Source organism: Gigantopelta aegis, chromosome 3 (genome assembly GCF_016097555.1).
Source record: "Gigantopelta aegis isolate Gae_Host chromosome 3, Gae_host_genome, whole genome shotgun sequence".
In the NCBI taxonomy this organism is placed as follows: Eukaryota; Metazoa; Mollusca; class Gastropoda; order Neomphalida; family Peltospiridae; genus Gigantopelta; species Gigantopelta aegis.
The window spans coordinates 86640653-86668363 of record NC_054701.1 but is presented as its reverse complement, the minus strand read 5'-3'; the positions used below and the strand labels follow the sequence as shown (position 1 = coordinate 86668363).

Sequence of the window (27711 nt, the reverse complement as noted above, 5' to 3'; positions counted from 1 at the left end):
TTTTGGGTAATTTATTATTGATAACATTTGGAATGGGAAATTGTTCGCCAGTTAAATACATACAGTGATTTTGAGATGATAAGAAAGTCGTTTTCTGTTGAAAAAGGCAGTTTATTGCAAAACGACACTTTAGTGGAAATGCAGTGGTGCATATAAAAGATACCTTGCTGCTAATTGAAAAGAGTAGCCCACGAAGTGGCGACAGCGGGTTTCCTCTCTCAATATTTGTGTGGTCCTTAACCATACGTCTGACGCCATATAACTGTAAATAAAATGTGTTGAGTGCGTAGTTAAATAAAACATTTCCTTCCTTCATTATTACAAAGCCAGTGGAAAAATGCACACAAGACTGACGCCATGTTATAAAATTAAGTTGCTTATCTGTTTCTTGATTATTTATGATGCTAAGTGTCCGAGAGGGAGCTAAGACATATCGGCCTCGGTGGAGCAGTGGTTAAGCCATCGGATTACAGGCTGGTAGGTACAGGGTTCGCAGCCCGATACCAACTCCAACCCAGAACGAGTTCTTGAGGGCTCAGTGGATAGGTGCAACCGGCCTCGGTGGTGTCGTGGATAATCCATCGGACATAAGGCTGGTAGGTACTGGGTTCGCAGCCCGGTACCGGCTCCCACCCAGAGCGAGTTTTAACAACTCAATGGGTAGGTGTAACCGGCCTCGGTGGTGTCGTGCTTAAGTCATCGGACATAAGGCTGGTAGGTACTGGGTTCGCAGCCCTGTACCGGCTCCCACCCAGAGCGAGTTTTAACAACTCAATGGATAGGTGTAACCGGCCTCGGTGGTGTCGTGCTTAAGTCATCGGACATAAGGCTGGTAGGTACTGGGTTCGCAGCCCTGTACCGGCTCCCACCCAGAGCGAGTTTTAACAACTCAATGGATAGGTGTAACCGGCCTCGGTGGTGTCGTGCTTAAGTCATCGGACATAAGGCTGGTAGGTACTGGGTTCGCAGCCCTGTACCGGCTCCCACCCAGAGCGAGTTTTAACAACTCAATGGATAGGTGTAACCGGCCTCGGTGGTGTCGTGCTTAAGTCATCGGACATAAGGCTGGTAGGTACTGGGTTCGCAGCACGGTACCGACTCCCACCCAGAGCGAGTTTTAACAACTCAATGGGTAGGTGTAACCGGCCTCGGTGGTGTCGTGCTTAAGTCATCGGATATAAGGCTGGTAGGTACTGGGTTCGCAGCCCTGTACCGGCTCCCACCCAGAGCGAGTTTTAACAACTCAATGGGTAGGTGTAACCGGCCTCGGTGATGTCGTGCTTAAGTCATCGGACATAAGGCTGGTAGGTACTGGGTTCGCAGCCCTGTACCGGCTCCCACCCAGAGCGAGTTTTAACAACTCAATGGGTAGGTGTAACCGGCCTCGGTGGTGTCGTGCTTAAGTCATCGGACTACAGGCTGGTAGGTACTGGGTTCGCAGCCCTGTACCGGCTCCCACCCAGAGCGAGTTTTAACAACTCAATGGGTAGGTGTAACCGGCCTCGGTGGTGTCGTGCTTAAGTCATCGGACATAAGGCTGGTAGGTACTGGGTTCGCAGCCCTGTACCGGCTCCCACCCAGAGCGAGTTTTAACAACTCAATGGGTAGGTGTAACCGGCCTCGGTGGTGTCGTGCTTAAGTCATCGGACTACAGGCTGGTAGGTACTGGGTTCGCAGCCCTGTACCGGCTCCCACCCAGAGCGAGTTTTAACAACTCAATGGATAGGTGTAACCGGCCTCGGTGGTGTCGTGCTTAAGTCATCGGACATAAGGCTGGTAGGTACTGGGTTCGCAGCACGGTACCGACTCCCACCCAGAGCGAGTTTTAACAACTCAATGGGTAGGTGTAACCGGCCTCGGTGGTGTCGTGCTTAAGTCATCGGATATAAGGCTGGTAGGTACTGGGTTCGCAGCCCTGTACCGGCTCCCACCCAGAGCGAGTTTTAACAACTCAATGGGTAGGTGTAACCGGCCTCGGTGATGTCGTGCTTAAGTCATCGGACATAAGGCTGGTAGGTACTGGGTTCGCAGCCCTGTACCGGCTCCCACCCAGAGCGAGTTTTAACAACTCAATGGGTAGGTGTAACCGGCCTCGGTGGTGTCGTGCTTAAGTCATCGGACATAAGGCTGGTAGGTACTGGGTTCGCAGCACGGTACCGACTCCCACCCAGAGCGAGTTTTAACGACTCAGTGGATAGGTGTAAGACCACTACACCCTCTTCTCTCTCTCACTAACAACTAACAACTAACCGACTGTCCTGGACAGACAGCCCAGATATCTGAGGTGTGTGATCAGGACAGCGTACTTGAACCTCAATTGGATATACGAACGAAAATAAATTGAAATGAAAGGGTAGGTGTAAGATCACTACATCCTCTTCTCTCTCACTAAACACTTGTTAACAACTAACTCACTGTCCTGGACAGAGAGCCCAAATAGCTGAGGACGGTGCCCAGGACCGCGTGCTTGAACCATAATTGGATATAAGCACGGAAATAAGATGAAATGAATGAAATGAGTTAGCCAGAAAAAATGGCAGTTTAGCTATAAAGGACACGCAATTCTTTTTTATTAGCTTTCAGAGAAATGTTCCCCAAATCCAGCTTTAATTGGCATTTGGCGATTTGGCGAAGAACAAATTGGACCCACAGGACACATTTTGTCACTGAGATGATGAAATCCATTATGTTCCAGGAACTACGTGTAAATTGGCAGATCGCACTGTTTAGTCCACTGGAATCGGCTCCCACGCATTGTCATTAATCCGAAATGTCGTTAAAAATTGATTTGGAAAGAAAATGATTTTCAAAGATTAATAAAAAAAAGAAGAGAAAAAACAAAACAAAGATGGTAGTCGTACCCTCAAACCTATGAAAAATGTCTTTGTCCGATTTACAACTGAACTATAATTTTAGAGCACTTACCAGAATCAAAGATTTGATCCGCCAAAGCGATTTCAAAGAAATTGTCCGGAAAAAGGAATAAAAATAAATTCCAATTAAAAAGAATACGTCTTCATCACGTTTTAGTTTGGAATCCTAAAAGCAAACAGAAATATGAATCCACAGTCATATTTGAAGATACTTTATTTCATATTAGAAAGATAAATATAAACCCACTTTGTGGAAACCAACTGTTTTATTTACCACCATAATCATGTACTAAATGCTTGGATCTAAATAACAGTACAATTCAATAATAATAAAAAAATTCGTTACAGTCATATATTAACAACACGTGTGTCAATCCGATATTTCCGGTTCCTTGCTTCAACAGTTACAATGCATCCGATGGAATAAGTAAACTATTTTCATTTCCTTGCGTAACAACACATTCCAGTCATGTTTATAAGGTTTAAAATACACCTTTGTACACGTGGTTATTGAAAATACTACCAAATGAATATAACGAAATGCAAATTAATTGGATTTTACCAGTTACACCAACGTTATCTCTACAGAACTGTACTGTAAATCATGTTATTCAAAGTACGGTGCTACAGGTATGAATAAGTATAACAACAAAACAAAAACAATTTGAGCTATATTTGTTTTTGTGGTTTACTTTGTGTATAATAAAGTCGTGGTTAACACTTTTCTGCATATTTGGAAGACAAAGAGGCGAAATAGCAAGCAGGTTAAATGTAAGTATACCGTATGACGTGTCAGTAGAGGATGGAATAACATGAAATTGAGAGAGAGAGAGAGAGAGAGAGAGAGAGAGAGAGAGAGAGAGAGAGAGAGAGAGAGAGAGAGAGAGAGAGAGAGAGAGAGAGAGAGAGAGATATTCACCACTGAGAATTTATGTTGAAATATCTCATTTATTGACTATCCGTTTATGGTGATGTGTGTGGGGGGAAATTCCGGAAAAATATTTCCATTAGGTTGGCTTAAAGGAATTGATGATGGACATAAGGCTGTAATTAATATCGTTCGTAAGCCGAATAGCTTTAGCTTTTTAGGATAGCTGCATGGAATGTAATCTTGTACCCGTGTATCGGTACTCCATCGGGTGGGGATAGATTTACATGAAACACAGATAAGCTAAAACGCGTTACAAACCCCCCCCCAAAAAACCCAAAACACAACCCCCCCAAAAAACAACAACCAAAAAAAAAAAAAAAACAATTAGCAAAGAGAAGAGTAAAACATAAAACTTAGAAGTGTAGATATTATTCGTATCAATAGTTATCAAGGTCAAAATCCAGACGTACTAGCTTTACTTACCGTAAACATTTTTTTATGGATTTAAAACTGTATCACAATTATAATTGGAAAATACAAAATGAAATCTTCAATAAACAATCTAAGTATTAAGTTAACAATCAATTTATAGAAACAAAACATTCTTAAGATTATTGTACGTGAAATTGAGCAATCATGCAACACAATACCTGCCAAACGAGGTATTTAGACCCATTTGATGAACATGCGGAGAATAGCGCTGTGTTGTGAACGTATGTATTGTGTAACAGGCATGCATCTGAGGTCATTGGAACAAGGGACATTCGGGACTACCAGCTGAGATAATTAAATACACCAGCTGACAACTGTTGCCAGTAGCAACACCTCATTATACGTAGTGTACATGTAATAACAAATGTATTACGAAATGTTTCAACTACAGACATGAAGGATGAAATATAACAGTGAAACATTTAATCGCTTTCGCAATAATTTGTACCTCAACACCTCGGGGGTAAAGATGTTTGAACGGAGATATTTACCTCGGATTTCTTGTTTGTCTTTGGTTTATTTGCTTACTTTGTTTTGTTTTATTTTCGTTGTCGTGTTGAAAATTCTAAATGTGTATTGTTTAACGAAACCACTAGAGCACACATACATGCTTGAGGGCTCAGTGGATCTACTTGGAAGTGTTATGACTACAGAATTTTTTTAATTCGTAAATAAAGCGAAACTACAATAGAAATAGAACACAGATAGAAAACATAATCAGATGCGTAGCTGACGTCAAAATGATGTGCTCGGGTGTGGGTGGTTGGGGGTGGGGGGTGGGGGGTGCGTGATTCAGTTAGATAGATCTACCTCATTTTTGTTTTTGAAAATTGGTTATCAAGCAGGTGACGACTGGAATGAAAGAGAGATAATCCACTAGAAGCTTATATGAATTTATAATTTAATAAAATCAGGACATAATACGTTTTCACAAACAGGCTACTTTACAAACACCAGCACTCGATAGATTTACCCTTGGAACGAGTGACGTAACCACATTTAAAAGTTACAAGTACAAAATCATTGGCGTAACCACGATTATATACTGAGTGAGGTGGGGGTAACGGACCAACCACACTGTCTATGAGTTGGTGGTGGGAAAACAGAGGTATGACTTGGGGAATAGAACTCCCATATTCCCACCTTCTGGCTACGCCAGTGCATAACGGTCATGAAACATACAAAAAAGAAATCACAAACTCTTTCTATATATGTTAATGTCTGGAATAGCTGGAAACACATACTGAACCTAATGGACTTTTATTCACAAGGGACACACACACACACACACACATATATATATATATATATATATATATATATATATATATATATATATATATATATATATATATATATATTATATAGAGAGAAAACACTCACTGACAAGTAGAATCCTATATAATAAAAAAGCTGATTACACAACCATTGTTAACAGGAAAGCTTTAAAATATAATATATCACATATATAGTTGTAACTGATAAAATATCAAGATATATATATATATATATATATATATATATATATTATATAATCTATATAGAATGCATAATAAAATTCTAAATCGTCCACGTGCATAGTTCTCTACAGCCCGGTTTTACCTCACTAACTCTCAACTGTAGGTGTAACTACGACACTCAAGACTTAAACAAAGACTCTCACCTCCATTAGTTCAGTTACATCTTACTCTCAGTAGTCTATAGACACTCATAACTTTCTTATTATCACTGCAATAAGGCAAGAGGCCATACTTAAAGAGATTGTATTTGTGTTCGTTTTGTGTAACGATCCCACAAGATAATAATTGGTAATGTTTACATAGTCATAGAGAGGAAACTCGCTACCTGTTCCATATTAGTAGCAAAGGATCGTTTACATGCATCATTTCACAGACATACTAGTCGTGGTGTACTGGCTGGAACGTTAAATAGCCCAATGGGCCCACTGGAGCGGATCGATCCTAGACCATGAGGCGAGCGCTTTACCCGCCCTCTATGATTAAAGAGACTATTTCATTGTAACATACCGTATACAGCTTTACCCGCCCTCTATGATTAAAGAGACTATTTCATTGTAACATACCGTATAGGACTTTACCCGCCCTCTATGATTAAAGAGACTATTTCACTGTAACATACCGTATAGCGCTTTACCCGCTCTCTATGATTAAAGAGACTATTTCATTGTAACATACCGTATAGAGCCTTTATAAACGAATAACATTATATACACAATACATTTTCGTGTTTAGAATATCAGCGTCTGCATATTCAATATCTTTTTCTGATGATCCCAATGTTTATAGTAGCCCAAATTGCATTTTACAACCAATAATTTTCTATGTCCAAAAAATATGTATCTTCAGAATTAAAATTAAGTTTGAGCAACAACAAACACTAGGACGGTTCGACACACATTAGTTATACAGACAGTGGATTTCTAAACAAAAAGAAAATCTTTTTATGTAATTACGATCGTTAAAAGGCTCCAGTCGGGAACGTCTATACAATATCAAACAAATTCAGAACAGTGTCTTTAAAATACGAATGCGGGGGTGGGGTGGGGTGAGTGGGGTAGGGTGGGGTGGGGGCGGTATATTAATCTACAAAATGGACGAATGCGTGAGAGAGAGAGAGAGAGAGAGAGAGAGAGAGAGAGAGAGAGAGAGAGAGAGAGAGAGAGAGAGAGAAAGAGAGAGAGAGAGTAAACGATTTTTGCCTACGCCTGCATTTTACCCATAACTCTATTATTGTATCTACAATCATTTGAAGATGTACTTCTGAACGACACAAACCATTGCCCCAAAATCGTATCTCCGTTAAAGACAGAGTTAAAATGACGTTTTATAAGTACTTATACCAATACCTTCATTAATACATCTCGTAAGAACATATACCATACCCCTTTATTATTGCACTTTTGAGAACGTATATAAGAACTTACATCAATACTTGCATTTTGTTACCTTGTAAGAACGTCTACAAATATCCCTTTAGTATTACACCTTCAAGAACCTTTATAAGACCTTACACCAATACCTCCGATATTACACCTTGTAAAAACGTATAAAATAAAACTATTATTACACCTTCAAGAACCTAGATACAAGAACTTACACCAATACCGCCAATATTACACCATGTAAGAACGCATACCAATACCCCCGTACTTGTGAGAGATAGGATCTGTTTAAGCCTTGAGTGTAGTCTGTTTATGATACGGTAAATGTGTCCAGCGACACGGTAAATATGTAGAACGACACAGCAACTGTGTCCAACGACACGGTAACTGTGTCCAACGACACGGTAACTGTGTCCAACGACACGGTAACTGTGTACGGTAACTAAACGCTAGGTGTGTCTGTCTATTATTGGTGGTAGTCGACTTTCCGACACACGAGGACGGGCACGTGGGAGTGGTGCACGAGGTAGTCGCTGACGCTGCCCATGAACGTCCTCCTCACGGTGCCCATGCCGCGCGTCCCCGTGACGATCAGGTGACCCTTCTCGTCTGCGCATGCCTTGATGATTCCCTCCCCTGGCTTGGACGCCATTACACTCTTCACCTTGCCACCGAGCTGTAAATAAAGGTCAGACATTTGTGATTTAAAAGTTGTTTAAAATATTTGTGTTTTGACATTACTGAGCGGAAATACGCACTCCATCCCCGACAACAACATATAAAAACAGCACAAATGTTTGGGGGTTTTTAAGACAAAGAAATACTATTACATCAACAGTTGTTAAGAATCTGATCTAACGTTTGCTTCATGACGGCACAATTAGTATTATATCGGCAATTGTTGGTACTTACCGGTACTCGCTATTCTCAAAATGATTCTTCATACCAAGAAAAAAATATCCACAACGATTATTATCAACAACCCCATTATACACCATTCAAGTCTGTCATAATGTTTTTGTTTGTGTTTAAAAAAGAAATTTATAACATAAAACGTTGGAATAGCACCCCACTTATCAGTGTATAAACGGAGACACATTTTTATCTTATTTAAAATAACGAGTCGCATAGTCCATTCCTTGACGTGGTGTAGTAGCTGGCAATGACCCAGAGAGTTATAACCTATACCAGCGAGATCTTCAGCGCTTAGTAGAGTACCCAAGCTAAGACTAAAATCACTGACGAAGCCAGGTGAGCTGGGCCAAACTGCTTGAAGGGAGTTTTGCTTGTGTTAAAATCGTGTGATTAACCACGTTCAGCAGATTCTTATTCCAAAATATTGGATCAACGTGTTTAAAAATACTAGGGCATTCCCAGAAATGATTTTAATACACCCATAAAGGTAATGTTACTGAGGATATGATGCACCAATGACTTTCGTCATTAATTAATGAAATTAGCTAATATACCCCCAAAGTCTACATCAAAGCGAACACATAGTCCAACCAATATGACGTAATTTGCAGGCTTTTTTATATTGGCGTTCGAAGAAGAACACGAAATTAACAACCAAAAGTTAAAGTTTTTTTTTTTAACGACACAACAATAAGACACTGAGCCATATATCATCAGTTATTTGATGTCAATCGTTTGGTATTTCTGACATGGTTTTAGAGAGAAAACACGCTACATTTGTTCTCCATTAGTATCTGTTATATGCACCATCCCACAGACAGGATAACACATACCACGGCTTATTTATATATCTGTACTTGAGCACTGGCTAGAACGAGAAATAGCCCCAATGGGCCCACTGATGGGAATCAAAATTAACGACCATGTTCAAACAATAACGAAAAATGTCGCATGGCGGTAAGAACATTAAGGTGGATGATGTTTTCTAAATGGTTAAATAATATATCTCGATATTTGAGATTTAAACTTACACCATGATGTTTAAGTTTTTCTGCAAACCTCTCCAAATCTCTCTGTATCCGTTTCTGTTCCTCTTGGATCATATTTTCCAGGACGCCTCGATCAAAGACGTAAACGGCTGCAAAAGAAAGTTAATATCTCAGTACCTGACAGAGTTTAAGAGACACAGAGACAAAGCCATGACATTGTTACAACAATAATACACATTGACATCGACTTATTCCTGTATAAAACAGATATTAGTTGCCTAAGTTGTTCAAACTTTGTCTTTAGTACTGAAATATGATACACGTATTCCCGTAAAATAAAGATAAGATACGATTATTCCAGCTTTATAAGACAGATAAAATGCACTTATTTATCACATAATAGCTGGCATATCCTGTGTAATCAGAGTATGTGATATTTTTCACATCACATACTTTCGGAATTTCATAACTTTGCAAATTATATGTAAATTAATCAAGGTCACGGAGCTACGTTTATTAAAATTTAAGCAAACGTACTACGGCGACACTCCAGAATTGATGTATACATCAACAGTCGTCAAACCAAAACATGCCAGAGGCTCACATAATATAAATTGTATTCCTAATATATGATATTGACTAGGGTTGGGTACCGCGAAAAAAACCGTACCGCGGTATACCGCGGTGTTTGGTAATGTACCACGGTATACCACGGTAATGACAGCATACTAATCACTGCGATTCAGTGATATAATAATTGCTCAACATACGATGTCATTTATGTACCTTTGAACTTAGTGGTCAAACACATATGACATACTACAATGATATACCTACCAGTAAAGATTTTGACTGATTCAGTTTACACTCTATTTTCTCTAAAGTTGAGTAAGCATTAAGCAGGACTAAAAATCTCATTTAGATAATAGCCAATACTTAAGGCAGAACATAGTTGTAGAGCCGTGTTGTATTTTAAGACCTTATAATGTAAATGAAATAAACATAACAGATGAATAAATTTCCTAGTTATCATTTCAGTGAACTGGAAAAATAATGAAAATGACGAAGTCTCTTTATGTTTTTAGTTTTCTATAATTATTATTGTTTAAGTTAGTTCAAGTTAAATCGTCTTAACATCAGTTTAGTTTTAAGAATAAAAAACTTCATAGACCTATATTTGTCTAAATAAACCATGTAGTGTGTCAATTTCAGTCATTATTATCTAGATTACTAAATTTATTTTATGTTCTTGTTTACAAACATTAGTGCATTAGTGATTAATATGTGAAATATTTGTTATCGCGAACTCAAATATTATCAATGTAATGGTATTTAACGTCAAACATAGGATCATTGTGGTATTAGAGCGGGAATCTTTGCCTGGCCGGTGGTAGGCAGAAATTCTGTGTATTCGTTATCTCCGACTGAGAGAGCGGCTGTAACTATCCAAATGTCCGTCTAGCTCTAGAACAGCAGCGTAGGCCTTCTTGGGCTAACCACTTATGATGGAATGAATTACTTGAGAACAGGTCCAACCAAACCATCACTGCCTACAGAGTAACAATCGGACATTTGGGACATACGTTTTAAGCTAAGTTTACTAGCACAAGTATTTAAAATCGATTTATAATAATTGTTTTGTGTTTCCAACTAGCTATTACTACCTACGTTAATATGTTACGGTTAAACAGTGTTGCCGTTACATAGCGTTTATGACAAAATAAACAAATAAATAATAATTAAAAAAAAAAATTAGTAATAAAAAATAGTGTTTTACGTAACACTGTTCAGTACACTTACCCACCACCTGTAACGCTACAAAACGTTTGGACATACACCCACCCCTCCAGCGTTACGTAATATTTGAATGACCCTTGATGTCTAGGCCGGGCCGTAGCCCAGTGGTAAAACACTCGGTTGGACGCGTGGTAGGTCTAGGATCGATCCAAGTCGGTGGGCCCATTTATGTATGTGCATCACGACTGGTATAGCAAAGGTCGTGGCATGTGCTACTAATGAGAAAATGTAGTGGGTTTCCTCTCTAATACTATATATCAAAATTACCAAACGTTTGACATTCAGTAGCCGATGTTTTTGTTCTGCTCTATATAAAGATAAAAAATGTAACCTGTGCCACCCCACTAGAGGCTCTGCATACGTCCCCAACCCTCCAGATATCGTGCCAATTCCACAGGCCCAATGGGCCATATATATATATATATAAGCTATGTGCTATGGGTCTGTATCTTTAATCTCTTTGGTAATAAATTCATGTTCATAGAAGAAAAACAATTTAGAAACAAAATAGCCACACTGGCAGTATATTATTTTATGAATGCAAATGAGATAGTTAGGCTTTCGTGGGGTTTTTTTAAAGTACGTAACTCCCCTCCTCCTAACTTATATGTATGTTTTAAACTGAATACTGTTGATAATTGTTTTCGTATCCAACTCAAGATTATAGCCAGTCACCCAAAACAAAGACAAAGAAAACGTCATTGTATGTTATTGTTCTCAAAACATTGGCGTGTGACAGTCTTCACAACTGGAAAAAAACGTGTTCAGTTTCATAAATTCATTGCAACGTGATCCGAGACTTTTGTATGTTTATCTACCAGGGGTGGAGGGATTATCATGCCTGTTCAAATATTATATAAGTAGACATAGCATCAATAAATTATAATTCCCCCACTGAATATGTTTAAAATTAAATCTGTAAACTTTGAAAATTTCAACTAATAATGATTGTGTATATGTGAGAAACAATATGTAATCCTCATCAACGCACCCACTTCAGTAAAATGAACTCAACCACGTGACCTATATAAACGCAAGAAACGTGAGAAATAAAAAGTGAACCTTGTTGTAGCTAGTAATGAAACATTCAGTATCAACAATGCAACATGTTTTGAACAGTATTTCATATTATTTGATCGCATTTTGTAGCTTTACGAGAAGCAGTTCACTACTGAATAGTAGACTCACCCGGGCATGCAAATGGCGCTTATGCATACTGTGAGGCATATCTGTCGAACAAAATTGGTTGAAAGCATGTTTGGTGACTAAAAATCGACATTAAAAAACTTTCTTAATTTTTTTCGCCAAATCGAAAATTCTTTTACCAATTTTTATTATTTTTCGTAATTTGCGACTTTGACGAACAACAGGGCGAGCCCTGCAAATGACCAATATCGCACGTATGTTGCGCGAACAACAAACTCGTCATCTACCATGTTTTTGTTAGTGACAACGTCTTGAGATTCTTAATACATTGGGAAATTCCGTTATTTTTTCAAAGATTTGTTAATGGAACACAAACAATCATTAACATTGGATGTTTTTAAAATAATTTCTCGAAATTATGTATTTTGTTTCATGACACTGATAATTTATTTCTCGGAAGTTTCTGTCAAGTCATCGGCCACGGAAAGTCCCGAAGTATACCGGTACAGTAAACAGACGTACCGGTACGTACCACGACAGAAAAAAATACCGGTATACCGGTATACCGGTAATGCCGCACACCTCAATTATTGACAATACCGAAACATGTTCTGGTAATATCCTCTATTTATCCCTGTATCATACAGATACGATACACCGATCCCTACATCATACAAATAAGATACACCTATCCCTGTATGATACAGATATGATACACCTATCCATGTATGATACACATAAGATACACCTACCCCTGTATGATACAGACAAGATACACCTACCCCTGTATGATACAGACAAGATACACCTATCCCTGTATGATACAGCCACGATACACCTATCCCTGTATGATACAGACAATATACACCTACCCCTGTATGATACAGACAAGATACACCTATCCCTGTATGATACAGCCACGATACACCTATCCCTGTATGATACAGACAAGATACACCTATCCCTGTATGATATAGATAAGATACACCTGTCCCTGTATGATATAGATAAGATACACCTGTCCCTGTATGATATAGATAAGATACACCTATCCCTGTATGATATAGATAAGATACACCTATCCCTGTATGATACAGATAAGATACACCTGTCCCTGTATGATACATATAAGATACACCTATCCCTGTATCAACAGATAAGATACACCCATCCCTGTATCATACAGATAAGATACACCTATCCCTGTATCATACATATAGAATACACCTATCCATGTATGATACATATAAGATACACCTACCCCTGTATGATACAGACAAGATACACCTACCCCTGTATGATACATATAAGATACACCTATCCCCGTATGATACAAATATGATACACCTATCCCTGTATGATACATATAAGATACACCTATCCCTGTATCATACATATAAGATACACCTATCCCTGTATCATACAGATATGATACACCTATCCTCGTATGATACATATAATATACACCTATCCCTGTATGATACAAATAAGATACACCTATCCCTGTATGATACACATAAGATACACCTATCCCTGTATCATACAGATAAGATACACCTATCCATGTATGATACAGATAAGATACACCTACCCTGTATGATAGACAAAATGCACCTATCCCTGTATGATACAGATAAAATACACCTATCCCTGTATGATACATACAAGATACACCTATCCCTGTATGATACATATAAGATACACCTACCCCTGTATGATACAGATAAGATACACCTATCCCTGTATGATACAAATAAGATACACCCATCCCTGTATGATACAGATAAAATACACCCACGTATTTTTGTATGACACAGATAAGATACACGTATTCCCGTGTAACACAGATAAGATACACGTATTCCTGTGTAACACAGATAAGATACACGTATTCCTGCATAACATATAAGATACAAGTATTCCTGTATGGCAGAGATAAGATACACGCATTTTCTGCATGATACAGATAAGATACACGTATTCCTGTATAACACATATAAGATACACGTATTCTTGTATGATACAGATAAGATACACATATCCCTGTATCATACATATAAGATACACCTATCCCTGTATCATACCGATAGGATACACCTATCCCTGTATGATACAGATAGGATACACCTATCCATGTATGATACATATAAGATACATCTACCCCTGTATGATACAGACAATATACACCTATCCCTGTATCATACAGATAAGATACACGTATCCCTGTATCATACCCATAAGATATATCTATCCCTGTATCATATAGATAGGACATACCTATCCCTGTATCATACAGATAAGACCCACCTATTCATGTATAACATAGATAAGATACACATATTCCTGTATAACAGATGAGATACAAGTATTTCTGTGTAACACAGATAAGATACACATATTCCTGTATAACAGATAAGATACACGTATTTTTGTATGACACAGATAAGATACACGTATTCCTGTGTAACACAGATAAGATACATGTATTTCTGTATAACACAGATAAGATACACGTATTCCTGCATAACATATAAGATACACGTATTTCTGTATAACATAGATAAGATACACGTATTTCTGTATGACACAGATAAGATACACGTATTTCTGTATGACACATATAAAATACACGTATTTCTGTATAGCACAGATAAGATACCTGTATTTCTGTATAACACAGATAAGATACACGTATTTCTGTATGACACAAATAAGATACACGTATTCCTGCATAACATAAAATATACACGTATTTCTGTATGACACAGATAAGATACACGTATTCCTGTATGACACAGATAAGATACACGCATTCCTGTATAATACATATAAGATACACGTATTTTTGCATGACACAGATAAGATACACGTATTTCGGTATGATACAGATAAGATGCACATATTTCTGTATGATACAGATAAGATACACGTATTTCTGCATGATACAGATAAGATACACGTATTTCTGTATGACACATATAAGATACACGTATTTCTGAATAACACAGATAAGATACACGTATTTTTGCATGATACAGATAAGATACACGTATTTCTGTATGATACAGATAAGATACACCTATTTCTGTATGATACAGATAAGATACACGTATTTCTGTATGACACAGATAAGATACACCTATTTCTGTATGATACAGATAAGATACACGTATTTCTGTATGACACAGATACGATACACGTATTTCTGTATGATACAGATAAGATACACGTATTTCGGTATGAGGCAGATGAGATACACGTATTTCTGCATGACACAGATAAGATACACGTATTTCTGTATAACACAGATTCCCGGTACTTACAATTGTTCCAGCTCTGAGCATGCAGCATATCGTTCAGTTCCGGACAGTGCACCAGGACCACGTGGTCACCTGGCTTCCGGATATTCTGGCAGTACCCTGAAACAAATTAAAACGAAAGAGTTGTTAGAAACCGTTTGTCTAACCGCTGTACTGTGATGACATAGAACCTGGTTCCATTGGCATCTGTGACACACTGTATGCCGATAGAGATCGTCGCCAATAGTCGGAAACAAATGATACATTTTATAGGAACATAGTAGCAGCAGCAGAGGTAGTAGTTTTAGTAGCATCAGCAGCATAATCAGCATAATCAGCAATAGCAGTAGAACAAGGGATAAAGAAACATACAGTCTGGTGTAAAAGATCCCCATCCCCTCACCCCGTTACCATATAGACTACTCGTCTTGAATAACAGCAAGGAATGTTGTATATGTGCGTTCACACAACTGGACAAGATAAACCACGGTCCTTAACCTATCGTATGATTCTGGTTAGAAAGGGAAACACATTGGGTCTTCAGAGAAGAGTCGATCCTGTGGCCCATCGTATCCCAGGCGACAACTCAACAACTGAGCTACATCTCATCTTAGAACAACAGCCACAGCAGCAGCAGCAGCAGCAGCAGCAGCAATAGCAGCAATAGCAACAAAAGTAACAACAATAGCAGCGCCAGCACACTTGTTTTAATAATCCAGACAGACACAAACACAAACAGACAGACAGGCAGGAACAAAGACTTTTAAATAATTTAAAATAAACCCCTTGATTTTCTTGCTTACATTAAGGTTCATGCACCCTATTCTGGGCAAACACCTCGGTTATCTGGGAAGAACAGTGTGTTCATGCACGCTATTCTGGGCAAACACCTCGGCTATCCGGGAAGAACAGTGTGTTCATGGTTAAAAGTTAGTAATACATAAATAGTGGTCTTAGAACTCCTCATTGAACCTTTAAAACTAACACTCTGGGATGGAACCGATACCAGGATGCGATCCCAGGACCTGCCAGTCTAATTGCTTGCGTCGTGCTTATGAGCTACCAGCTTTAGCTTTTCAGCCAGCTCGTTAAGAATATTAAAACTGGCAGACTTTCGGCGTGTTACGTTTGTTTCTGTAAAGGTCAATTCATACTTTCATTGCCGATCTCATGCGAAACTGAAATTTATGTTTTTATTAGGTAAACGAAAAAGCGTTGAAAGAACGCGCACCAAAATTTAATATGAACATTGTTAAAACCACACTGACTTCACTGAAAAATTAGAATTAGGTTTGAACAGAAGCAGGACTGGGCGAGTCAACTACTCGCCGACAAGGTTGCGGTGAAGTATGAATCCAGCTTAAGACTTAGGACGCTCTACTTATCTAGATCTCCCCATGGAGATAGCTAGCAAAACGACTTAGTGTCACGTACACGCACTTCCGTGTTCTATTTCAACATCGCTTCGTGTCGATGGAAGTCATTACCTTCTATAGCCATCCAGCCGGATCCAGTAGATGCGAAGTGATAACACATCTGTTCATGAGCATATCATGTTTGTTTATTGTTATTTTTGTGTGCTTTTGTCTGTTTTTGTGTGTGTGTGTGTGTATTTTTATTTTTATTATTATTTTAATTTGATACTCATTTCACAAATTTATAGAGTCATTCTTAACTTATTATTTTAAATTTTTGGTAAACATTTGGTAAACAACCACATTTGTTAATAGTGAAAGTCACCCTGATATTTCTTTAGTCCTGTCCTGGGGGCGCGAAGTAGCTCAGTGGTAAAGCGCTCGCTCGATGCGCGGTCGGTCTGAGATCGATCCCCGTCGGTGGGCCCATTGGGTTATTTCTCGCTCCAGCCAATGCACCACGACTGGTATATCAAAGGCCGCGGTATGTGTTATCCTGTCTGTGGAATGATGCATATAAAAGACCCCTTGCTGCTAATCGAAAAGAGTAGCCCATGAAGTGGCGACAGCGGGTTTCCTCTCTGTATCTGTGTGGTCCTTAACCATATGTCTGACGCCATATAACCGTAAATAAAATGTGTTGAGTGCGTCGTTAAATAAAACATTTCCTACCTGTCATTGGTGATTTTTAAAATAATTTTTTCAAATAACCAAACGTTATCACACACACACACACACACACACACACACACACACACACACACACACACACACACACAGAGACACGCACACACGCACCTCAGTTATCTGTCCAAGATAGTGTGTTAGTGAATAGTAACAGAAAAGCCAGTGTAGTCGTTAAGCTGGCTCTGGGTATTCTCTCACCAACGGTGTGTAAGAAAACAAAACCTCCACCCCAAAACATTACCGGATGCCAAACATTAGCTAGATACCCGGAACTCAAATTAGCTACAAAGATATCATCTAATATAATAAACCACAGATCGCCCTCGACGGATTCGAGTTTTGCCCCCTTTCAACCATCGTGGTATGTACTGTCCTGGATACGGAAATATAAAAGATCCATTTTCAGTCTGTCTGTCTGCCTGCCTGTCTGCCTGCCTGCATGTGTGTCTGTCTGCCTGCCTGTCTGTCTGTCTGTCTGTCTGTCTGCATGCCTGTCTGTCTGCCTGTATGTCTGTCTGCCTGTCTGTCTGTTTCTGCCTGTCTGCCTGTATCTGACTGTCTGTCTGTTTCTGACTGTCTGTCTGTCTGTTTCTGACTGTCTATCGGTCTCTCCCTCATCTCTCTTTCTGTTTCTCTTTCTATCTTTCTCTCTGTCTCCCCATCTCTCTCTGTTCCCTCTCTCTCTCTCTCTCTCTCTCTCTCTCTCTCTCTCTCTCTCTCTCTCTCTCTCTCTCTCTCTCTCTCTCTCTCTCTCTCACGCGCCAAATAGCCAAACAATATGTATTGTTTGCACGTGCTGGATTACGTTAAACATGCTGTCTGTCTCTATCCCTCCGATCGTCCCCACTCCCAAATGTCGAAAACATATATGTTCGACTCCAAAAAGACTCATGAAGTATTTTAAAATAAACATTTCTTTTTATTCCTAATACAATAATGGTTTACCTATATTAGGCGTGCAGCATCCTAACACTGTTCGTGTCCATGTGTTAACCCGGGCTTCGATCTATGTCGGTGTTACACACACTATATTAAATGTGTCTCTTACACGCGACTGTTCCTGACAGATGTAAGCACTGTTGTAAAAAAAAAAAAAAAAATCGCCTTCTCCCATGGTTATGTGTCAGCGACATTACAATACCACTGCATTAAAACATCGACGCCCACCAATTGCTTTATTTAATTAGCCCAGCGATGGCGCGCGGTATCTGTATTTGAACTGTTCGTATTCATACTTTGCCGAAACTAATATTCTTCACAGCGGTCTGTGTGTGTCTATAAAGATGTCTTCGAGACCGGATCAATTATTTTGGTTCACAATCTACAGCCGTAGTGTCGACGAAGATGGCTTTAAGAGAATCTGCGAGGATCGATCCATCACCGCCAATGAACTCGCCCGGGCCGCAACGGAAGCTTTCTCAATATCGCCATCCCGCTCGTCTTGCTATTTATCACGGTAGTGAGCGCGGCTAGCTTACCGTAATGTACCGGGAATGAGGCCACACACTCTGACCAGCTGACAGTTAGTTAGTGCAGTTCCTTACTATCATCCGTACCCATTTATTATATCAAACGTTAGCAGAGAGAACACAATTCAAATTTGTCTATACATTGATGTGATTTTATACACGTACGTGTGGGTGATTTTGTAAACGTAAAAGAGAGAGACAGAAAGAAAGAGACAGAGAGCGTTCGTATACATTACATATCACTCGCCCTCTGTTTCTCTGGCTGTGCCCCCCCCCTCTCTATCACACACACACACACACACACACACACACACACACACACTCTGTGTGTGTGTGTGTGTGTGTATGTGTGTGTATCTCTCTCTCTCTCTCTCTCTCTCTCTCTCTCTCTCTCTCTCTCTCTCTCTCTGTGTGTGTGACTGTGTGTGTGTGTGTGAGTGTGTGTGTGTGTGTGTGTGCGTGTGTGTGTGTGTGTGTGTGACTGTGTGTGTGTGTGTGAGTGTGTGTGTGTGTGTGTGTGTGTGTGTGTGTGTGTGTGTGTGTGTGTGTGTGTGTGTGTGTGTGTGTGTGTGTGTGTGTGTGTCTGTGTGTGTGTGTGTGTGTGTGTGTGTGACTGTGTGTGTGTGTGTGTGTGACTGTGTGACTGTGTGTGTGTGTATGTGTGTGTGTGTGTGTGTGTGTGTGACTGTGTGTGTGTGTGTGACTGTGTGTGTGTGACTGTGTGTGTGTGTGTGTATGACTGTGTGTGTGTGTGTATGACTGTGTGTGTGTGACTGTGTGTGTGTGACTGTGTGTGTGTGTATGTGTGTGTGTGTGTGTGTGTATGACTGTGTGTGTGTGTGTGTGCTGTTTGTCGGTAATCCGTAATGCATAATCCATAACATTTACTTCCTATCCAAGTAGGTTGAATAGTAATGTAAAATATGTTTTGGTTAACGGCACCACTAGAGCACACTGAATTAGTAATGATCGGCTATTGGATGTCAAACATTTGGTAATTTTGACATATATTCTTAGAGAGGAAACCCGCTACTTTTTTCTATTATGGTCATGGTCATAGGGTTTTACGTACACATTCAGAACAAGTTGTTGTAGCTCACGCCTGTCATGAGCGCAGGTGCCGGCCTCGGCATTCTCCTCCGTCCTGGACAGGATTTTCCATTAGTAGCAAGGGATCTTTTATATACACCATCCCACAGACAGAATAGCACGTACCACGGCCTTTAATATTCCAGTCGTGGTTGAATAGATTCAATGTATGCGTCTTCGTACGCATGTGCGTATCCCGTCCAAGCATGCATTAAGGATTACGTATGCCTCAGGCGAAAAATCCATTTGTCTGTATTCTGTATGCATATACGTATACGTAATCCGTAATGCGTAATTCACACCAATCACTTTCTATGCGTACGGATTGATTAGATTCCATGTATATGCGTCCTTCATACGCCATTCTACGCATTGTGCATTACGTAAACGTTTACGAATATGGATTGTGTATACGTATGTGTGACGGTACATGCTCTTAATTTTGTTTTCGCCTGTGGCGATATTAATTGTTTTAGAGGGCCGTGTGCAGTTCCAATATGCACTTAAGCCCAGGTGGGCACTTTGTTACGTAATACCTCTGCGCGACGGTGGTCGGGCTGTTTTCAATACACACCCATACCTGATGCGGAGGCCATGTGGCCAGTAGTTACGTAATACCTCCGCGAGTGCGGTTTTTACGACCGTGATTTTAACGACTAGGCGTCAGCAAGTCTGGCCATCTAAGGAAAATTCCCGTCTTGGTCGCTGTGGAAATATCACTTGTAGGTATTCGGTACCGCGATATTCGGATTTATAATAAATAGATAGGGTTTAGAATTATCAGGGAGAATCAAAAGGAAGGCTCCAGGGGATCGTTGTCCGTCCGGACTGGTAAATATTTTATTTCTGCTCTGTGTATAACCTTGATGTGATTGATGTGACTTTAAATATTTTAATACTGTATTGTACCAATATTATTTAGACGGTGCTGCCGGTAATCTGACGCAGTAAACTGTAGGCTCACTGTTCTAATATATATAAGGCTTATCCAGTCATCCTAGAGGACCTAGGTAAACTGTAGGTTATTGTCTTTATTGTGATAGGTACCAGTATTAATTCTGTATTACAAGGTTACTGAATGAGTAGTTAAGGGTTAATTAAAAATTAACCAGTTAGGAATAGAGTTGTAATTCCTTTATTAATTAAGTTCCCCTGGAAGCGTTTCTCAATTATCACACGTGTGGGTGTTGTGTCACGGTGAAGTGATTAGCATATTGTGTGAACTAGACACCTAGAGATTAACTAATTAAGTGATCAGTTCTGGGTTGTTATTATTTGTTGTTGTTAATTAACTACTGCGGCAGTACATTTGTCAGCGTAGGTTAATACAGATTCCAAAGTGTATTGTGTTTTTGTTGTGTTTTCTAGTGAACTAAACGTGCTATATTATACATACTTTACATAAGATCGTATCTCTGATCATACCTAGACGAGCCACGCGGGTATAACTGCCCGTTACAGAGAGATCTAATAGATATATAGTTAGGAGAGATATTTGGATAATCGTGTGTTTCATTCAGTTACGGGTATTATAGGATCCCCGTGACAGTATGTGTACGCATTATATTTAGAAACGTAAAGGAAAGGTGCAATCAAGGCACGGATATAAAAACGTCATACGGCAGGGCTGGAAATGCTCAAGGCCGAGTAATCCTTGCACAGGTTACCCGGGAACATTTAGAATAATCGATGGCGGAGAATACGATTACCTATCATCGGGAACGGCCTCTAAAATATCATATATACTGTACAAAACAATGATTAGTGAAAGCACTAAAAATGGGTCAACATTTAAATGTTTAAGTAATATAAACGCTATATTTAATAAATTAGGACTGGGAAATTATTGGTTAAACCAGACAGTCTCAAATAAGAACTCATTTATTAAGTTAGTTACTGAAATTTTAAAAGATCAATTCAGAAAAATGTGGAACGAAAATATTAACACTTATCCCAAATGTATTACTTATAGAATATTTAAAGCGGCACATGCTTGTGAAAATTACCTTCTTTACTTACCTGAAAAAATACGCATTATTTACAGTCGATTCAGAATCAGCAATCACTATCTTGGCAAAATATTTAACGAAAAACTAGAATTTGCCCTCTTTGCAAAATCACAATTGGTGATGAATTTCATTATCTATTTCAATGTCCACACTTTACTAACGAAAGATCAACCTACCTAAATAAATATTACTTCAACAGATCAAACACTTTCAAATTACACAAGCTTTTTAAAACCAAACAATTATCTATTATAAAGAAACTATGTCATTAATAGTGTATTAAAAGACACGCCTTTGTCATAGATTTATTCAACTAATATATTTTACTTTTGTGTATGATATATATAGATATAGATAGATAGATAGATAGATAGATGCGTGCGCTACAACAGCTTGCTCTGAATGTGCACGTTAAACCCTATGACATGACATAGATAGATAGATAAAATTATATGCATGTATATTTTATTGTATTGTATATATGTTTGTAAACATCTCAATGTAACACCGTTTAGTGTTCTGAGTGAATAAAGTTCTGTTCTGTTCTGGAACAACAAGGCTGCAGGTTTTATTAATAGCAATCGCAAGCTAAATACGTACGGAAAACAAATCAGTAAGAAAGGTGGGCGTGTCCACGAAGGAGATTCCTGTACAGTCGATTACTCTATCGAAGGTAGGGTAACAGCTGATGGCATTCAACGACTGTTCGGGAAAAAAGGACTTTACACCAAGGTGACTCTACTAAAGTTTATCAATTCAGTCATGTGTGATGTCCACGTGCGCGCTTTGTTCAGGTCTCAACCGAAACGATTTTCCCAAATGAATATTCATAACTATAACAACTTTGCTGTTATGAGCTTGTGAATAATTTATTCTAAACGACTATAATACTAAATATATGTACGTTTCCTTTAGGGAAAATCAGACATTGTCAACTAGTTCGGAAGGATCTGTTTTATTTATCTGATAACTTGAAACTTGAGACTTTAAACCCCGTTCTCACTTGAACGATTTTCTACGCGAATTCCGTGCGACCACTAAATCGTACAGGGCGTGCGGGAGTCACACGGCAGTATGTTGATGATTCGCACACGTTGTAGGGGTGTCGTGTGTATTTCGGACATGTCGCATGCGGGTGCGACATTTTTCAAATGTTTAAAATTATCGTACGGCTGTCTCTAGGTTCGCACAGTTCGCATTGGTCGCATAGAGGTTGCAAAGCAGTCGCACGGCAGTATGATAGGTCGCACGGAAGTCGGAAGTGAGTCTTAAGGGAGCCGAGATGTGCGACTCCCAGCGGACCCCCTGCGACTCCCGTGCGACATCCATCAGACTTCCGTGCAACTGTCGTGCAACCTGTGCAAATCTCATGCGAGCGTATGCGAGCGTATGCGAGCGTATGCGAGCCCGGTGCAAAAAGGCAGTCGCATGGCAGTTGCACAAGTGAGACTGCGCGGGGGGGGGGGGGGGGGGGGGGGGGGGGGGGGGGGGGGGGGGGACCTAGGTAATTCGTACGTGAATCGCACGGCTGTACAATCTTTTAGTCGCGCCGCAGTTGTACGAAAAATCGTTCAAGTGAGAACTGGGCTTTATATCGGTACATTCAGACACTCAAACAATTATTGTACAATGGGTGTTTACAGTGACAAAATGACAACAGGAGTTCTTTGTAGAATATATATAAACATGATTCAAAATAGCTATATACACATTTTGAAATGAAGACAGAGGCAAGCGCGTGATATGTTAGAAAATACAGTACGCACGTTCATATGATACGTACAGTTGAAGGTAAACAGAAATATGGAATAGTTAGACTTGATTATATATTGCACTGTCCTAGTAATTGAGTAAACGTATATGAAAAACAGTTCAAAATGGAGATAACCACACACAGCACATACCACAACCTTTAAGATTCTAGTCATGGGGCATTGGTTAGAATTTGTGTTTAGTTTTTTCAAAAACACCTAATAATTGGTTCTTACTGGGGACCAACGAGAGTGATTCCATAGGCGTACGGGCTCCTAATATTGAGGGGTGGGGGGAGGGGGAGAGGCTGATTTTGGCCCTAATTAAACGAAAGTGCCCGAATCTGGATAACAATATTATTCATATTAGCATTACTGTCAAATGGCTATATAGGGTTCCAAACGAATCGCTATGCATGTTTACATGACTTGTAACTAATATTATTATTGTGGGTACATGATGGAAATACATGGTGAAAAGTTTTCAGGCCAGCTCATTTTACCCGAATATCTCTATCGATTTTGTCCAAATTTGAAGATTTGCTCACTGCCCCCCTGCCCCCTCCTCCCTGCCTCGTACGCCTATGGGTGATCCTATGAATATTTAGAATAGCTATATGGACTATACTTCCATAAATTAATGACATCCCATTTTTATTACGGATTATTATTTTTGTACTGTGACATTACAATAGTCTATTTTCCCTGAACAACATATAATACAAACAAAAGAAAAAGAAAAGACACCCCCCCTCCCCCTAAACGTCGCTCACTCCAACTACATGTAGTGTTTGTTTGTGGCCCGTACCAGAAACAGTTTATAGGTTAATCGTCTTCTTTAGAACATGCAAATTTTGCACACGTAGCCAGAATTCGTTACGAGAAGATACATCAAACCGTACATTGGTCTTGCATAAAGTTGACGTGACGTGTGCAGTTTTAGTGACACCGCACTGACTGCTTCATCACGTTCGGTGTCATATTGCACAGGGTAAAAAAAAGAAAGAAAAAAAGAAACCAAAAAAAACCCCCAGAATGCAAATAATCAATACTATTTCATTTCCAACCACACAATTAATATATGTTAAATATGACACCCTGAATTAATATATATTAAAAAGAGAATAATAATTTTAAAAAGAAGCAATAACAAACCCGCACCAAATAACAAACACAACTAGGACCCAGCTAGGATAGGCATTTTTAGAAGCGACTTTTCCTTTATAATATGTGGTAAAAAAACAATGAGTTAATTGTCTGTATAGTGCATTGGTATTCCCATGTGAAATATTCTGTTACTGTATGCTTCAAACGCGTTGCAGTTCATAGTCGTCAGAAGTGGTGTTGGGGTGGGGCAAGGGGCGAATTGTACATCATTGCCCCCTTCGTTTGTTGGCCTCTCCTGACATCTCTGGCAATGTTATTTTGCGCTCTCTATTCCCAATGTAGAATATGCAATAACAAATTTATCATGTCTTATCTCTCCTAATCAGGATGAAACCCTATCACTGGCTGACTGAGAGAAACAGCTTATTGTCCAGTTATCGGCAAGTATATATGTAACTGTGTGTGTAGTGTACGTGTATACGTAAAGTAAGAGGAGCAAGGCTCGAACAATGTGTACCACGGGATACTTCAGACGTGAAGATTGAGAATGTACGACACAAACAACCTGGTCGATAATTGGAAACACAGAACTCGGTGAATGAGGCAGAACATTACAGAATATCGTACACCCACAAACAGCGAGGGACAGACTCGTTTTCTATATGTTAGTGCCCACCCAAAAAACCCCAGATGCAGGTATGAAGTATTGCACACACAAAACCCACAGGTATAATATATATATATATATATATATATATATATATATATATATATATATATAATGTTTAACTTACAGTCGAGGGCGTAATCTGCGAACTCGCTGCCGTCCATGGCAATAATCACATTCCTCGTAGTTTCCGAGGGTTTCTGCTCAGCCTGCTCGGCCATTTTTCTCCAGTGGTAGCAGCCGTATAGAAATGATTTAAATAGCGACCACGCACCAATAACCACGGCTAGTTATTTCTCCTGTGAAGCGCGGGGTGGTTTGCAGACAGGCGAACAGTTACACCAAAAACACAATCGACGATAGACGATAGACGAGTTTTCGTTATAACACGGACAGGCAGTGAAGTCGTGGTAAACTTCGACCCGTCGTGATACAATAAAGATGAAGCTTATTAGTGTCTCAGTTACTCAAGGGTAATGCCTGGACCTTGGAGGAGAGATACAGCCACGAAGGAAAATAGATCCTGTAGAGACACAGGACAGAAGATATCAATCGGCTTTGGAGAAACAGGAGCGGAGCTGTTAGTTTTTAAAGGGATAGGGCAGGGTTTTCAGTAAAAAAAATTATATAAAATTGAAATGGCCTTTAATGAAATAGTTTGTTTTGTTTAACGACACCACTAGAGCACATTGATTTATTAATCATCTGCTATTGGACATAATGGAATAGATACTGAAGAGATACATCACCTGACAGAAGATATCAACGGGCTTTGATGATACAGAAGCGGAGCTGTTAGTTTTTAAATGGGTAGGGCAGGATTTTCAGTAATTTGTTTTATATAAAATTGAAATGGCCTTTATTGGAATGGATACTGAAGAGATATATCATCTGACAGTAGATACTAACCGGCTTTGATGATACAGGGGGCGAAGCTTGTGGTTTTTAAATGGGTAGGGCAGGATTTTCAGTAATTTCTTTTATATAAAATTGAAATGGTCTTTATTGGAATAGATACTGAAGAGATATATCACCTAACAGCAGATATCAACCGGCTTTGATGCTACAGGGGCGGAGCTGGTAGTTTTTAAAGAGGTATGGCAGGATTTTCTGTAATTTCTTTTATATAAAAATTGAAATAGCCTTTAATGGAAATGAAAACATACGTAATGCCATCTCCTGGTACCGGTATTTGGCTACAACTTGACAAAATATTTTCTTTTTGGGGGTTTGGTTTCATCTTTATTAAATAAAGTTTACCGGCCTCGGTGGCGTTGTGGTTAGGCCATCGGTATACAAGCTGGTAGGTACTGGGTTCGGATCCCAGTCGAGGCATGGGATTTTTAATCCAGATATCGACTCCAAACCCTGAGTGAGTGCTCCGCAAGGCTCAATGGGTAGGTGTAAACCACTTGCACCAATGACCCATAACTGGTTCAACAAAGGCCATGGTTTGTGCTATCCTGCCTGTGGGAAGCACAAATAAAAGATCCCTTGCTGCTAATCGAAAAGAGTAGCCCATGTAGTGGCGACAGCGGGTTTCCTCTCAAAATCTGTGTCGTCCTTAACCATATGTCTGACACCATATAACCGTAAATAAAAGGTGTTGAGTACGCCGTTAAATAAAACATTTCTTTCTTACTTTCTTTTAAATAAACTTAACCTTTAGGTTTCATTAGACCAAATAAAATCATATTGACGGTAATGTTAATATTTCTTAATAAAAGTAATAGAAGCAACGCATGTAGCTACTAGGGCTTTATATACACATAGCGTACAATATATCCCATTCAAACTTTTTCCAAGAAACTCTGGGGTCACGTAGCAGTTTATCAACTTACAGGAAGTTTTCAGTAGTAACCATGTGATCCGCACACGATGTCATTTACAATTTGTATTGCCACCTCAGATATCACCAAGTAGCAAACGCCACTAATAATTGTTCAGGTAATAAAAGGTAAAGAATTGAAAGGGTATATGACACAGTATTTGCACAAATGACCACTGCCACATATATCCTCCAGTCACAGCTGAAACTACATTTACTTCTCATAGATTTGACGGTACACCTCGAACTTTAGGGAACCAAGTGATTTGGTGCAATAATACCTCTACGCTTTTAGAACAGATCGGTTCCACATGACTAGAATGCGTTCTGTTTCGTATGTATGATACGCTGTTCATCGCTTTCAGGTAACTGACGAGGATTATACCAGTCAAATACAATATTATA

General features: G+C 39.4%; 1 protein-coding gene across 1 annotated transcript; it reads right to left on the bottom strand.

Moving 5' to 3' along the window:
• Positions 1-3069: 3069 nt before the first annotated feature.
• Positions 3070-25962, bottom strand: LOC121369240 (universal stress protein Slr1101-like). The gene is made up of 4 exons (XM_041494194.1): positions 25606-25962; positions 15309-15404; positions 9085-9191; positions 3070-7814 (listed from the first exon to the last, which is right to left on the bottom strand). Exons 1-4 carry the CDS (start codon positions 25697-25699, stop codon positions 7605-7607), a joined length of 507 nt encoding a protein of 168 aa, XP_041350128.1. The 5' UTR covers positions 25700-25962; the 3' UTR covers positions 3070-7604.
• Positions 25963-27711: the final 1749 nt, after the last annotated feature.